The sequence below is a fragment of the Mesoplodon mirus genome (genome assembly GCF_964341445.2).
Source record: "Mesoplodon mirus genome assembly, chromosome: 7".
NCBI lineage: Eukaryota > Metazoa > Chordata > Mammalia > Artiodactyla > Ziphiidae > Mesoplodon > Mesoplodon mirus.
Window position 1 is genome coordinate 107,797,890 of NC_138983.1, and position 16,749 is coordinate 107,814,638.

Genomic DNA, 16,749 nt, shown 5'->3' on the forward strand with positions numbered 1-16,749 from the left:
TTCCCTTAGGTTTTGGTTAGCAAAAGATGCTGAGAAAATCATTCACAGAAGTAGGAAACTATAACACAGTACAGATAATCACAGGAGTTTTAAACAAAGGCAGTTGACATGAATAATTAAATGAGAAAAATTCCCTGTGGAGGTTTAGATGAGCTACAGACATCACTAGTCTAAAATCACTAGCTTAACTGATAATTAGTTATGTTCTGGACCAGAGGAGTATATATTGATGTAACTGGTTCTTCTACCCTATTTTTCTAGTCCAATAATTTGTCTAACATAATAAATATAACTATTATACATTCTCTGTGAGGAAAAATCATCCCCATTAGAACCTGATGTTTTTATTATCTGTAAGGGAGTATTCAATATAAGTAAATGTGATAGAGAAACTTTATCACTTTTCCAAAGTTTTTGTGTTGTGCATTAAATTAATTCTAATGGAAATTTTATTATGGTTGTCAATGTCCAAGTATATATAAACTGACATTTGCAATGAAAGTTATTTATCATTTTATTATGAGATTTTTGATTTGGTTTTTGTTTGTTTGCCTTTTTGTTTGTTTATTTTCTTTCCTCTGTTTTTGAAAATTGTTATCTGTCTCAACAGGGCATTCTTTCATGAAGAAACGTCAGAGCTGCTAAATACACTGGGACTCAGGTGATCCTAGTCACCAAGGATGGCCTCCTCTTGGAAACTTATTCTGTTTCTGTCAGTCACTGGGTGTCTTTCAGGTAAAAAAAAACCCACCTTACGTATCAAATAACAAAAATATATAAAGGTCTTCATTAACTATATCCTCAGGTGTTCATTTAAATTTATATCAGGATTCATCCTTTCAACAACAACAAAAAAGAGAAAACAACCTTTAAACCTCTGTTAGCACCACAAAAAGTCACGTATAATAAGGTGCTTATAAAAATACCATGTAAATGTTAACAAAATAAGTGTCCATCCCATCTCATTGACTTTCATTTACAATCTAAACCATCGTTTTATATATATATATATACCTCTATAAAATATGGGTAGAGACATTTGTGAAAACATGAAAAATAAGTGAATAGTTTCAGAGACAGTGAAAGTTAAATGAACATCCTGGTTTATCATGATTATGGTTACTTATAAAATAAATAAAGAGTCAAATATTTTATCCTACCTTACATTCCTTCTGTGCAGTATTACCATCTTCCATGATGATCTGGTCTCTCTTTTTTCTTCTCAATGTCATTCTCCTCTTGAACTCATAAACTAACTAAGGGGAATGGAGGTAGGTTTGCAAGATGAAATGAAAGATGCTCAGTTAAGGTTGAATTTCAAATAAACAACATATATTTACTTTATTTCTAGTATGTTCCATGCAATATGTTATTCTATTTTATCTAAAATTTAAATTTAACTAGTGTCCAGTGTTTTTATATATTAATCTGACAATGCTATGTGGAGGAAGAGTGATAGATTGTAATATCGCTCCAAAGTTTTATTTTCATGTGCTGGCCCAACTTATCTCCTCAAAATAAACAGTGACTTCAAAGGAGGTATTATATAATGGTGTGGGAAGACAAAAATACTCAGCTTGAGTTGGTATCTGTGATGCCTAGATTTGCAGCTCATAAGGGAATCTAAGTGCTGCTCTTTCCAATGAAACACGATGCTGAGCCTGGAGGTAAGTTGTTATTAAAGTACTATAGACAAAGACAAAAAAAGTCAAAAACAAAGGACGTTTCTAATTTTTACATGGGATCTGATTTTTAATCATCTGCATTTAACATGAAGCATATATACACATATTAGTGATTTTTAAAACATGAATTTATTTGCTGTAGATAACTGTTTAAATAAAACAGATTAGATACTGAAAGGGCCACTTATCAAGGATAATTATTTTCAAAACCTTTCTCCACTTTTACCTCCTTATTTAATGAATTATTCTAGAAGTACTGCTTTTATTATGCTCTTGTTACTTGGTAATACTTACATTCAATATTTACTATTTTATTTTATAATTAATTTTGTTCCTGGTTATTTATCTATGAGTATTACATAACAGGACCTATTTTGTACATTAACTTGATTACTATTACAGAAAATATGGGTAATTAAACCATAGGTCATAAGCACATTTAATATTTTTGATGCTATTTGAACCAACACCGATTGAAGAAATAAGAGAAGACCAGACTGTATTTCTTCTGTTTTATTTGTTCATTTTGTAATGGGTGGCTTATCTTGGGTGTGCTTAACTAGAAAATATAGAACTCTTACACAAAATTATGTTTAAAAACTGGCTATTCAGAGCAATGAAACTTTGACACCATTCACAGGAATATACAGCCTTATATTAAAAATGCACTCAAAATTAAAACAACGATGAGATACCATTAGACATATCAGAATGGCTAAGATCCAGAAAAAAAAGAGGAAGTAAAAGCAATACAAGTTAGTCTTGAGGATGTGGAAAACAAGGAAGTTCATTATTTGCTAGTAAGGAGGCAAAATGGTACAGCCACCTTGGAAGATGGTTTGACAGTGTTTACAAAGCTAACTGGTCTTACCATCTAATCAAACATTTGGCTCCTAGGTATTTACCTAACTGATTTTAAAATTTATGGCACACAAAATACCTACACAAAAAAGTTTATAAGAGTTTTAATAATAATCACCAAAAACTAGAAGTAACCAAGATACCCTTCAATAAGTTAATAAACCATAGAAATTCCATATAATGCAATACTACTCAGTGATAAAAATAAATGAACTATCAAGTCATGCAAACACAGGATGAATACTATATGCATATTGCTAAGTGAAAGAAACTAGTCTGAATTGGTTACATACTGTATGATTTTATATATATGACCTTTTGGAAAGCGAAAATCTATAGAAAGTGCACAGACCAGTGATTGCTAGGAGTTGGGGTCAGGGGATGACTAAATGAGTGAAGGAAGCATAGGCATTTTTCACCTTGGTGAAACTATTCTGTATGATACTGTAGTGGTGGAAGAATAACATTATGCATTTATCAAAACCAATAGAACTTTACAGCACAGAGTAAACCTTAATGTACACAAATAAAAAAAAATAATAATAATCTAGAAAGTTAGAGGCTCCCTGGATGAAACGCAGAATGTGACAAAGAATCTAACAGTATTACAAATGTATGAAACAACCTCCACTTTAAGGGAGTGTGGGAAAAATGGTATCGACTTAAGTAACTTTGGAAATGAATCTGTAAAACTAAAGGCAAAAACAAACAAACAAACAAAAACTGTACTTTGACAGTGTACTGTAGTTAAGAACTTTATTTCTCTGTGTTAGCAACTCTAAAACCCCTATGAATGGGATTGAACAGTTAAGTTAATGCATGGTGGATGGTGGGAGCAAATTGTCTCACTGATGGAGTGGGAGGTTACAGATAAGCAAGAGAAGAAGGCTAGAATGATCCATGTGATAATGGATTAGAGTTGGAGACTTCAATATGAAATCATATTTAGCTTAACATAGATACATATAGTTACATATGAAAAGTATTCATAGATATGTATATATACATGGCTAGGTGTACACACATATTTATTTTTCTCTGTCATCTGAGAAGGCCTAGAAGCAATGTCCTGCAGTAGAAACCAACACACAAAGTGCCATGATCTTGGCTTCTAATACCATTCTCCAATTAAAGAATCAGGGCTATTTGGAGAAATGGCTGATTCTAGGACTGGGGCAGGAAATACACTTGATCAGCCTAGAATATCTTGCACCAGAAAGTGAGGAGGTGCTAAAACAAACAAACCAGTAAACAAAAAACAAACATATAAGGAACCAATGTCAAAGGGACACAGGAACCAACTGAAAGAGAAAAACAAATACTGTATGCTAACACATATATATGGAATCTAAGAAAAAAAAAGTCATGAAGAACCTAGGGGCAAGACAGGAACAAAGACACAGACCTACTAGAGAATAGACTTGAGGATATGGGGAGAGGGAAGGGTAAGCTGTGACAAAGTGAGAGAGTGACATGGACATATATACACTACCAAACGTAAAATAGATAGCTAGTGTGAAGCAGCCGCATAGCACAGGGAGATCAGCTCGGTGCTTTGTGACCACCTACAGGAGTGGGATAGGGAAGGTGGGAAGGAGACGGAAGAGGGAGGGGATATGGGGAGGTATGTATATATATAACTGATTCACTTTGTTATAAAGCAAGAAACTAACACACCATTGTAAAGCAATTATACTGCAATAAAGATGTTAAAAAAAAAAAAAAAAGAATTCCCAATGGCCCAAACTGGAAAAATTTGAGCAAGGAAATAAAGAAGTATTGAGTTACAACCCCAAAAATAAAATTTTAAAGTCCATATTGATATAACTAAGTGATTGAACAATGAAAATAATAGACAAATTTCCCATGAAGATGAATTTCAAATAATTTATTTAGATGCTTTGTTTTCAAGGAAGTAGAGTGTAACTCCCCCTTCCTTAAGTGTGGACTGCACATAGTGACGTGTCTCCAAAAAGTACAGAATAGAAAAGCAGAATAAAGAAAGTAGCTTTACAGTGGAGGAAAGTGATAAGGACTACATCAACCTAGTGATGAACAAGGTCAACACCAACAGTAATAGCATTTACCCAAGATATAATGTGACGAGAATGGCACCTCACCTCTGTAGTTTTCCTTCCTAAAGCCTATGTCTCTATATCAGAAAAATCCCAACTGAGGAGCATTCTGTGAAACACCTGGCCAGTAATCCTCAACATTTTCAAGGTCATCAAAAACCAGGAATATTGGAGAAACTGTCACAGAAAGAGGAGACTAGGGAGACATAATAAATAAATATAATGCATTACCCTGGATAGGATCCTGCAACAGAAAAAAAAAAATGAAAAACTAAAGAAATCTGAATAAAGTATGTACTTCAGTTAAAAATAAAATGTCAATATTTGTCCATTATTTGTGACAAATGTTCCATATTAGTATAAGATATTAATAAAAGTGGAAACTGGTTTGGGTTTATGGGAACAAAATGGATTAAGCATAACAGTAGTGAAGGGCATCAGGAGCTGATAGATTCAAATGTTTTTTTGGCAATAAAATATATAGAAGTTGGTAAATGATTAAATATTTTGTTTTAGAGGAAATAGCAAGGGTCTCAATTTGCTTATGGAGTACATGATATTGTCATTTGCTTGAATACTGAATAAAGTAGGGGGTGCAATTCAGAGTGGGGAAATACTGAACTCAATAATGCACATGTTGAGCTTCAGATATCTATGACACACTCAGATGGAGATGTTTAAAGTATAAGAAAGATGACTGAGTTAAAAGTAAATTTGGGGTTCATTATGGGGTTCATTATTGTATAGATGAATTTGAAGGTCTGGGAAGGAAAATAATCACCCAAGGATTATGTAGGTAATGATGAGTCATAAGGCAAGGAAGAAATTCTGAGAAGCATGAATAAGGGGCAAGAGAAAGTATAGGTTGAAAAGCATGGATGGTGAGTTGGGAGAAATTCTAGGGAAGAGTGACAACGGAACAGGTTCTGAGAAGGAGTTGTCAGCAGTGGCAATGCTGTAGGAAGGTTACGTGAGATTAGTGCTAAAAACATTTCCTTTTAATGCTAATAATAATTGCCTTTAACGAAGTAGTGGGAACATCTGTCTTATGATAATGAGCTGTGAAATGATTAGCAGAGCAGGAAAATAATACAATTACTATAAATTTTGTTTTCTGAAATGTTGAGCTGAGGAAGAGAAAGAGAAAAAAATAACAACTTGGAAAACAGAAATTCAGGAAGGAGTGAATTTCATCTGTACATTTCTGGGCGTGTGTTTTAAGGTTAGAGAAACTACTGTTTATAGAAATATAATCCACATAATAGATTAAATACATGTCAATTGTATATTGTGCTAATTAGCTTTAACTCCATAGCAAATCATCCTCAAGTTTTTTAGCTTAAACAAAAAATTCAAAAATATTATTTCTCACAATTCTGAAAGTGAGTTTGGTGGTTCTTCTGATTTGGGAAGGTTCAGCTGATCTCTAAAACTTCCCATGAGGGTTGAAAGATTAGGATTGGATGGTGTCATGCGGTCTCACCCATGCTGCTGGTTACTGTTTCCTACTAGTAAAGGCGGTGGGAATGACCTGGTCTTGTCTCTGATCATCCAGTAATCTAGCCCAGGCTCTTGGCTGTGGTTGCGGTTCCTAGGTACAGCAATAGAAAGGGTAGGTGCCAATTTGCAAGCATGGTTCAAGCCGCTCTGTCATGTTTACTGATGTCTGATTGACAAAAGCAAATCACATAGGCCAAGACCGGATTCAAGGATTGGAAAAGTATATTTGACCTCATAAAGAGAGTAGCTGGAGAAGCATATTGTAAAGAATATGCAATGCAGTATTACAAACTATAAGCACTATGCTCTATAGTAGATCTGTAGGAAGTATGCATCTTGCATAATTGAAACTATGTACCTTTGACTAATACTCCTTCCTTCCCCCCTCTCTCCAGCTCCTGGCAACCACCATTCTACTCTGCTTCTATGAGTTTGATTATTTTAGCTTCCTCATATAAGTGGTATCCCTTAGAAATTTGCTGAGGGTAAATCTTATTTATTTTAAACACTCTTACCACTAAATAATAATACTAATAACAATAATAATAATAATATAATGTCAAGAAGGCAGATGATAACTTTCAGGGGTGCTGGATATGTTTATGGCATAGATTGTGGTGATGGTTTCATGGGTATATACTTACTGCAAACTCATCAAGTTGTATACACTAAATATGTACAGCTTATTATAATCATACCTCAGTAAAGTGGTTTAAAGGTGTGCATAAAGCAATAAAAATAGCCATGCTCAGTTTTGAGTTCTACCACATGTTTATTGATATCTATAAATGTTTTACATGCAAATAATAACAATCCTCTTTTAGTTAACAATAAAGAAAATAGAATTTCTTTGTATCTTTATTTCAGAAACTGTGACAGAGACAGCACTGTGATCTAATAACCTCATTAGCTGAGCTTAAAAAAAGCTTTAAAAATCAGTCAAACTATTTTTATCCATATGAAATTAATTAAGTTCAATAAAATTTAATCTTTTCATGATAGAATGTGTGAAGTCATTTGGGGAAGGAATCCTAATTACTAAAGCCTAGTTATGAACGTATATGTGACAAGAAGCATCAACATTTCAACCTCTACTGTGCCAAAATCCATGTTATTATATTTTTTAAAAGTGATTCTTCAAGGATATATTATCCTCCAAATATGTGAAGAGAGAATGATTGGGAAGAGACAATAAGGTTCAGAATTTATAAACAACTTGACTGGCATTTCAAGGTTCTTTGTGAATTGCTTTTCATTCAGTCTCCATGTTGAAATAATAATAACAACAAAAGCTAAAGGGTTTAAATTTTTCTGCTCTGTTATAAAGAATACCCTATTCAGTTGATTTCTTACTCATTATACTCCTTTTGAAATATGGCTAGTTTCTTTTGAAATGTTTAACAATGGGTGAAATTTATTACAATGATATTTATTACAAATAGATTTCTTTCGGTGAAATGTAATAGAATAGCCTTATAAGACACTGTCATATACAAATATTAATTTTAATATGTATTGTTAGAATAGCTAGAAAACAGCTATTATTAGACTCATTAACACACACCCTTTTGTTTGAAGATTTTTGGAAGTGTTCTTTTTGCACTCCCCAGTACCAGCCTATATTTGTCAACATCACAATTCTATTTATATATTTCCATCAAAGTTAATACTTAAAATAATATTTAATTCGATTTATTAAAACTAGATGTATTTATATCTCTTCTAAAATGAAAAAATATATTTCTCTAACTGCATTTATAAATCTTAGAATTAAAAATAATTTGGAGATTGTGAGGTCCAGTTCCTTGTACTTGGGCAAGTAAAATACTGTTTGTTCTCAATAGGGATGAGACTCAGGGAGGTTCTGTCATATGCCCAACATCATATAGATGTTAACTAGTGGAAGAATAATGAGAAAGCTGCCTCCTACAGCAATTCTTTCAACATAGCAGGTGACATGAAGGGTCGGCAAAAGAGTAAGTCCAGTTGCTCAGAGCTACACTGACCTCCTTACTACATAAGTACATCTAGTTTCTTTCCTTGTCTTCCTTTCAGATGCTTTCAATATAAGCTGTATTGCTTCAAAAACAAGCCCGCAAATAAGACATTTTTTCTCTACATTGACCCCATTCTCCTCCACTGGGTTAAATCCATTTTATTGGAAAGGTGACAGCCTGTTCCTTCTGCCAAGAGGATGATATACTATTAAACAGAGAATGTCTGTCATTGATAAGCTTATACAAATACTATCATTCTTCTTACTGGCAGTGTGGTAAATAGCACAGAACTTTGTCACTGTCAGCTAGTGCTGCCTAATAACTTTAAAAGGAAATGAAAACAAAAGTGTTACTGAAAACAGGTGCCTGATAATATTAAGTCTGACTGGGCTACTGCAGATGATAAAGAGAAATGGATTATGGCTCCTCTGTGATCATTTTGAAATTATGTTTGTGCACAATGTATTGGTCCCCCAGGAAGTCATGATGATAATGGAGCCTACCTCAGTGCAGGAAACCAAGTTGACTCTTATCAGCTGTGCAGTGGTGGTATTAGACATGTAATTAATCAGAATACAATTTAATTTCTCCTTGTGAGCAAGGTGGAGGGCAGCAGGGGGAGGGGGTGCGTCATGTGAATTTAGAGAGTTTTATTTGTTATTTTTATCTTAAAGGCAAAGGAAATGTTAAAAAGTATCTGAAATCGTCAGCACTTCCTGGAGTGATATAAAATTAAACCATCAACTAAAGAAAGCATCCTAGAGAATTGAGGATAAATATGTGTTCTCAGTGTTTTGAAGATTAAAGAGAGAATTAACTAATTTATTAAGTCATCTAAATGTTATTTATCTTACATAAAAAAATATTAAAAATATATTTCCCCTTGAGTTTGGTTAAGGAATAAGCACTGTACATCAAAGTATGTTGTAATCCAGAAAGTGCCATGAAAGTTATCCCATGTTTTTTACACTGGACTGGCATTATTATTTTTAAAGATGACAAATATTTGTTGATAAAAAATTAATCATGTACTACATTGGGTCTCTTTGTTATTTTAAAATAATGCTCAAAGAATTTGTATTGTATCAAATGCCCACAAGAAAATGTAAATGAATGTTCACAGTATCATTCTTTAAACAGAGATAAATTTCTACCACAGTAATACTACTGTGAAATATGTTTATTTATGGCAGGGATTGTCTTACTGCTTAGTATGAGCTTCTGGGGAGCTTCCCCCATGCATTATCTTGAGCCATTGTCAGCAAGAAAACAGCTACTTTTTTTGTAACTCATTGGTTCAAATACAAGTCAATTCTGTCTGTAAAATGGAGAGACAGTTACATACACTGAGCACCAAGGAAAGCTGGACACAGTTGAGATGCAAAACAAATGCAAGGAAAAATTTCTCCTCTCCTTGACTTTAAATAATTGTATAGGTTTATCAGGACACAAATTCTGTAAATATACCATGTGTAAAATAAACCCTATATAATTAGTTGTGAGAATGGAAAAGGGTTAAGTGCTGTATAATTTTATGTTTATTTTAGCTTTGGGGAACATCTTATTTTTCTAACCATTAATCAAGTTAACTACAGATTTCTTGAAATTTAGCCATCAACTTCTGTATTTGGTAATATTTATTCGATATAGATTTCAACACAATAAATTTTTCTTTCTAGCATTTGAAAAAAATGCTTTCCACTCTAATTCTCAGTGTTGCTTTAACACTGAAATATGTCAGATAACTTAATTATTCCTAATGATCTGTTTATGATGTTGGCTATGATTGCAGCATGACCTTAACTGACTGTGGATATAGAGTATAGTGGAACCATCCAAATGGTGACAATCATGGATAAATTTGGTTTTAATTGATGATTTTTCCTTTTTAGTACTTGCATATTTTGCAATTATTATTTTTACATGTTTAAATTAAAAAATTATAAGGCCATCTGCTCTATAAAAACAGAGGTGATACCTATTTTATTTGATGTTTCATACACAAGTTCTAACATAATATTTTCTGTAAGTACAGGTACCTATTTTTAAGTGAATTAAAGGAAACAATTAATTGTTTGATTTGTTTCTTCTATTAAGAGGGGCATAAGCTATGCTTCTGGTTATAGCACTTTCTGGTTAGAAAACATCCAAAAGGGATGAATGATTTTGAATTCTCTAACCTGATCATTCTGATGAGTGTGTTTTTTAATTGAACTATAGTTGATTTAAAACATTATATTAGTTTCAGTTGTACAATACAGTGAATCCATATTTTTATAGATTATACTCCATTTACAGTTATTACAAAATAATGGCTATATTCTACTGTGCTGTATAATATATCCTTGTTGCTTATCAGTTTTATACACAGTAGTCTGTGTCTCTTAGTCTCATACCCCTATCTCACCCATCCTCCTTTCCCTCTCCCTACTGGTAACTATTAGTTCATTTTCTATATCTGTGCATCTGTTTCTGTTTTTTTATATATGCTCATTTTTTTTTTTTTAGATTCCACATATAAGTTATAACATACATTATTTGTCTTTCTCTGTCTGACCTATTTCACTAAGCATAATACTCTCTAGGTCCTTCTCTGTCTGACTTATTTCAGTAAGCATAATACTCTCTAGGTCCATCCATGTTACTGCAAATGGCAGAATGCCATTCAGTTTTTATGTCTGAGTAATAATCCATTTTATGTATATACCACATCTTTTTTTTTACAACTTTATTGGAGTATAATTGCTTCACAATGGTGTATTAGTTTCTGCTTTATAACAAAGTGAATCAGTTATACATATACATCTGTTCCTATATCCCTTCCCTCTTGCATCTCCCTCCCTCCTACACTCCCTATCCCACCCCTCCAGTCGGTCACAAAGCACTGAGTTGATCTCCTGTGCTATGCGGATGCTTCCCAGTAGCTATCTACCTTACGTTTGGTAGTGTATATATGTCCATACCTCTCTCTCGCTTTGTCACAGCTTACCCTTCCCCCTCCCCATATCCTCAATTCCATTCTCAAGTAGGTCTGTGTCTTTATTCCTGTTTTACCTTTAGGTTCTTCATGACATTTTTTTTCTTAAATTCCATATATATGTGTTAGCATACGGTATTTCTTTCTCTTTCTGACTTACTTCACTCTGTATGACAGACTCTAGGTCTATCCACCTCATTACAAATAGCTCAATTACGTTTCTTTTTATGGCTGAGTAATATTCCATTGTATATATATGTCACATCTTCTTTATCCATTCATCTATTAATTGGCACTTAGGTTGTTTCAATGTCTTGGTTACTATAAATAATGTTTCTATGAACATTGAGGTACATATATTTTTATTTTTTGCATATATCTTTTTGAATTAGTGTTTTTGTTTTCTTCAGATATATACCCAGGAGTGGAACTTCTGGACATATGGTAGTTTTACTTTTAGTACTCTGAGGAACTTCCCATAGTGTTTTCCACAGTGGCTGCAGCAATTTACATTCCAACCAGGAGTGTCCCTTTTTTCCACAACTTCACCAACATTTGCTATTGATGTTTGCCATTCTGGTAAGTGTGAGGTGATGTCTCACTGTAGTTTTGATTTGTATTTCTCTGATGATTAGCACGGTTGAGCATGTTTTCATATGCCTGTTAGCCGTCTGTATGTCTTCATTGGAAAAAATATCTATTCAAATTTTCTGCCCATGTTTAATCAGGTTGTTTATTTTTTCCAATATTGAGTTGTATAAGCTGTTTATATATTTTGAATATTAACTCCTTATTTGTCTTATCATTTGCAAATATTTTCTCTCATTCAATAGGTTGTCTTTTTCTTTTCTTTTTTTTTTTTTTGATGGTTTCCTTTGCTGTGCAAAATCTTTTAAGTTTGATTAGGTCTCACTTGTTTATTTTTGATTTTATTTCTTTTGCCTTGGGAGACAGATCCAAAAAAATATCACTATGATTTATGTCAAAGGATGTTCTGCCTATTTTCTCTTCTAAGAGTTCTATGGTTTCAGGTCTTACAGTTAGGTCTTTAACCCATTTTGAGTTTATTTTTGTATACAATGCGAGGAAATGTTTTAATCTCATTATTTAACATGAAGCTGTCCAGTTTTCCCAGCATCAGGTATTTAAGAGTCTATCTTTTCTCCATTGCATATTCTTGCCTCCTTTGTCATTGATTATTTGACCATAAGTGTGTGGGTTTATTTCAGGGTTCTCTATACTATTCTATTGATCTATGTGTCTATATTTGAGACAGTACCATGCTGTTTTGATTATTGTAGCTTTGTAGTACATGTAGGGACTAAGCAACATGCTATTAAAAAATGAATGGGTCAATGAAGAAATCAAAGAAGAAATCAGAAAATACCTGGAGACAATGAAAATGGAAACACAGCTTTCCAAAGTCTTTGGGATGCAACAAAAACATATGGGAACTTCTAATAAGGAAGTTTATAGCAGTATAGGCCTACATCAAGAAACAGGAAATATCTCAAATAAACAGCCTAACACATCATCTAAAGGAATTAGAAAAAGGAGCTCAAAGCCCAAAGTCAGCAGAAGGAAGCAAATAATAAAGGGAAGAAAGGAAATAAATAGAGACCAAAAAACAACAGAAAAGATTAATGAAACCAAGTACTGTTTTTTTGAAAAGATAAACATAATTGATAAATGTTTAGCCAGGTTCGTCAAGAATAAAAGACAAAGGACCCAAGTAAACAAAATAAGAAATGAAAGAGGAGAAATAACAACTGATACTGCAGAGATACAAAAAAATCAGAAGAGAACACTATGAACAGTTATACACCAACAAATTGGAAAACCTAGAAAAAATGGACAAAGTTCTAGAAACATGCAACCTGCCAAGACTGAATCAGGAAGAAATAGACATTCTTAACAGTCTAATCATTAATAGTGAAATTGAATTTGTAATTAAAACAAAACAAATAACCTCCCTACAAACAAAAGTTCTGATATGTTTTCAACACCAAGAACAATGCTGAGCCTCGTTTGGACATTCTGAAGTCTTGAGTTAAAGAAGTAACAATTATCTTAGGTTAGTTTAGGGGACTGTGAAAATAGCCAGTAAAAGTTTGAAAGAAATAAAGAGAAAAATAAAAAAAAAAGAAATGAAAAAATAAAGCAAAGAAAAATAAATTAGGTAAAAAATTTAAATTATCAGTGCATTTGATCGGCTTCTCTGGTCTCATGTCACCCATTTCTGCTCAGCACATATTCTGGCAGATTTTGCTTCAAGAGGTTCTAAAGTTCCCCAAGAGGACATTTGGCTTATACACTCTTTACTTGCTCTTTTATAGTGATTCAGAGAGATGTACTAGCTGATAATATCTTTGCTGACATAGAGCTGTCTTTGTTTAATGCCTAAATTGAGGAAGAGCTATTTCAAATTGGGCCCTGGATCCATATTTGTTTCACTATAACTCTGAAGATAGTAACTGCTTTTTTAAAATAGGATTCAGTAGAACTTTTGGTGCAGCATTGTTTTATTTATGGTTTGGTCTGTCTTATAAAAAATATCATAGCTGTGGATAAAAAGCTCCAAGTGGGCATGGCATATATAATGTGTCAAAGATGTTGTGTATTGGGGATAGAGATTACAGAGATAAAAGTAATTTTTAAAAATCTCATTCTCACGTCCAGTGACCTAATAAATTCCAGATATCTTTCAGTCCAATTTATTTGTTTGTTAATTTAACAAATACTAATTCTGTGTCTACTATATATTGCTCTGTTCATCAAGGATATAGCAGTGAACGAGACAGACAAAATTTGTGTCCTTAAGGAACTCACTTTCCAGGAGAGAAGAGAGACAACTTAGCAAGAAATGAAATAACACAAGACCTAAAAAATATAATTCTTATAAAGAAATTAAGTGGAGTAAAGGGATAATAAGTGATGTGTATGGAGATGGGATAGCAAGATGTTACTTTATGCAGGATGATCAAGAAAGGTCACTCTGAGTAGGTCTCCAAGGAAAGACCTAATAAAAGTGGAAAAGGAAACCAGATGAATATCTGGGAGAAAGTGTTTCAGCCACAGTTTCAAGTCATCAAGAGGAAACAGACTTACTGTGTTTGAAAAGGAACCAATACAGAAAAAGAGAGGAAACTAATATGGATGAAGAGAGTATATGACAAGAAAAGTGATAAGGGAAAATAGAGAGGCAATGACCAGATCATATTTTAAGCAGAGGAGAGATGTAACTTGATAACATGTTAAAAGATTGTGCTAGGTTCTTTACAAAAAAATAGATTTTAGAGCTTGGGAAAGAATGTAGGCCAGGAGAATAGGTAAGTTACTACTGCAAAAGTCTGGAAGAAAGAAGACAGCAATGAGGATTTAGAACTGCAAGTATTCAATGGATATTTATTGATTTCATTAGAAGTCAGCAGTGGTATGTGCTTACCAAAAAGGAGTTAGCATGATCTTCAGCTGTATTAACAATATCTAGAATAAGGGAGAGGTTAGATCTACTTTGCATCTGTTTGCTAACAATGACTGTAGTATTATGTTCAGTTCTAGGCTAGATCATATTATGGAAACATGGATAAATAAGAATATGTTCAGTGGAGGGAAAACAAGTGATGAGGAAAAATTTGAAACCATATTATAATAGAAAATATAAAAGAAATTTAAGGAATGATAACTAAATTAAAGATTCAGCTAATGTTTAAGGAAATTTTTGACCAGATTCAGGGAAACTTCCTTCTTTTTGCAAGGTCTTCCCTGAATTAATTAATGGATACTTTTGTAAGCTAATGAGTAAAATATTCAGAACTCCAATGTACAAATGTCTTAGGAGAGGCAGACAAAATTTTCTTGTAGTTGAACTCTGGGTATAGACCCTGGTCTATATTACAGGATGATTTACAGAATCTGGTCATGATTTACAGAATGATTTGATCTTCCTCTATTACATCCTGATTAACAGTAATGACTTTCAATTGCAGATTATCTTCTGTATTTGGGATGTTGAGAGTTGGCCTTTGTATATTGTCTAGTAAACAAGTATAATTGTTCATGGCATAAAACAAGATGGAAAGACTGAAAAAAAAACCTTTTTTCCTCATAATGTATTATATATAAATATCATTTTCAGTATTCTGATATCTTGGTGAGATGCATCAGCTTATTATTTCCCATAGCAAGAAAGAATTGTCACATGGCAAATAAGCCAGAATCTCAGCTCAAAAGACAGATTTTTTTAAAGGTCTAACTAACAACTGTTATCTTGAAGTAGCTAAAATTTGTTATATATAAGCAGCTTACACTTATTCTAAAGAAATCCAAAGGGACAAACCAGTCAAAGTACAGTAAAATGAGAGGTACAATTAATTTGTCTAAAAAGAAGATCACTCTAAGCAACCAGTGTCTGTCTGTGGTAGAATCGACTGTATCTCAAGTGAGTTTGTCAGTTCTCAGGCATGAGCTGAATGATTATTATATAAAGATAATTTTAACATCAAAGGACTTGCTCGATCAGATGATATCAAATTTTTCCTCTAATCCTTAAATCTATGATTCTGAAAGTTGGACTTTAAGGAATAGTTACAAGTTTTTAATTTTATTTTATCATGTTTTTAATAACAGAGGATGTTTAATAATAGAGGAATACCAAACAAGAGAATGGTGAATAGTTATAGGTAGAAGAACTGGGAATGGAAAGAATAGATTGGAGTTTAGAAACAATATATGGAGACATCCAGTGGAGTTGACACTTACTGGACATAGGAGATAAAAGAGGAGAAAATAAAAGATCCTCCAGTCTGCTATTTTGAGCCAGCATGTGGGAGAAGAGCGGAGCCAACAATAGAAATAAAGACCAAAAAAGAGATTAGTTTGAAATTAAAGATGGCAAACTATGATGAAATATTGAATTTAAGAAACAAACAGTTGTTATTGTCAAATAAATGCAATGAATTGGGGAAAAATAATGCACTAGAATCTCATTATGTAGCATAAATTGGCAAGAACCTAACTTGTTTCAGATTCCATCCCAGGAGATTTATTTTTTTAGAGCAACAAAATTGGTTTGCTTATAAAAATGGTCTTTTCATGAACTCAAATGATTCCATTCTATGAAGCTATTCTGTTTGGTCAGAACCTTGTTTTAAATAAAGTTTCCTATAAGTTTTCAGAATGATTCCCCCCCAGAATGCAAAATAGTGCATTTGGGGGGAAAGAGACTAGAATTAGGAGAACTGTGTACTAATTTAAATTTTGCCACAAATTGTGAATTTCCTCTTTTCTTTCTTTGTGACACAGTGTCTTAGGCTATATTATTTTAAATCTCCTTCTATATTCTAATATTTTTTTTCCCAATCATCTCAGAACTTTTACTACAGCCTCAAAGTTGAGAATAGACATTGTGTCCCAATATTTGAAAGAAATGTTGCTAGACACATGAGTGTGTTATTTACTAGAAGATGCCAAATACAGTTCTGCCTAAATAATCAGACAATAAGAAATTTAAGGAAAGTTAAAAGAAGTTAAAAAATCATCAGACTATATAAGGCTGACAGAAGTGGAGTGAGTTTTCTCTTCCCATCACTAAGGGGAAAGAAAGAAGATATTTTCCTCAAGCCAAGAGAGAGAGCTCCAGGCGAACTCTTTGT

At 33.0% G+C, this 16,749-nt stretch overlaps 1 protein-coding gene across 3 annotated transcripts in view; it reads left to right on the top strand.

Moving 5' to 3' along the window:
- Positions 1 to 680: 680 nt before the first annotated feature.
- Positions 681 to 16,749, top strand: part of CNTN5 (contactin 5) — a gene marked incomplete at both ends in the record, with an annotated part of 851,694 nt that continues 835,625 nt past the window's right edge. For all 3 annotated transcript variants that reach the window (XM_082627404.1, XM_082627405.1, XM_082627406.1), the window contains one exon: positions 681 to 735. In XM_082627404.1, the coding sequence (XP_082483530.1) occupies positions 681 to 735 (55 nt within the window). The remainder of the gene's footprint in view (positions 736 to 16,749) is intronic.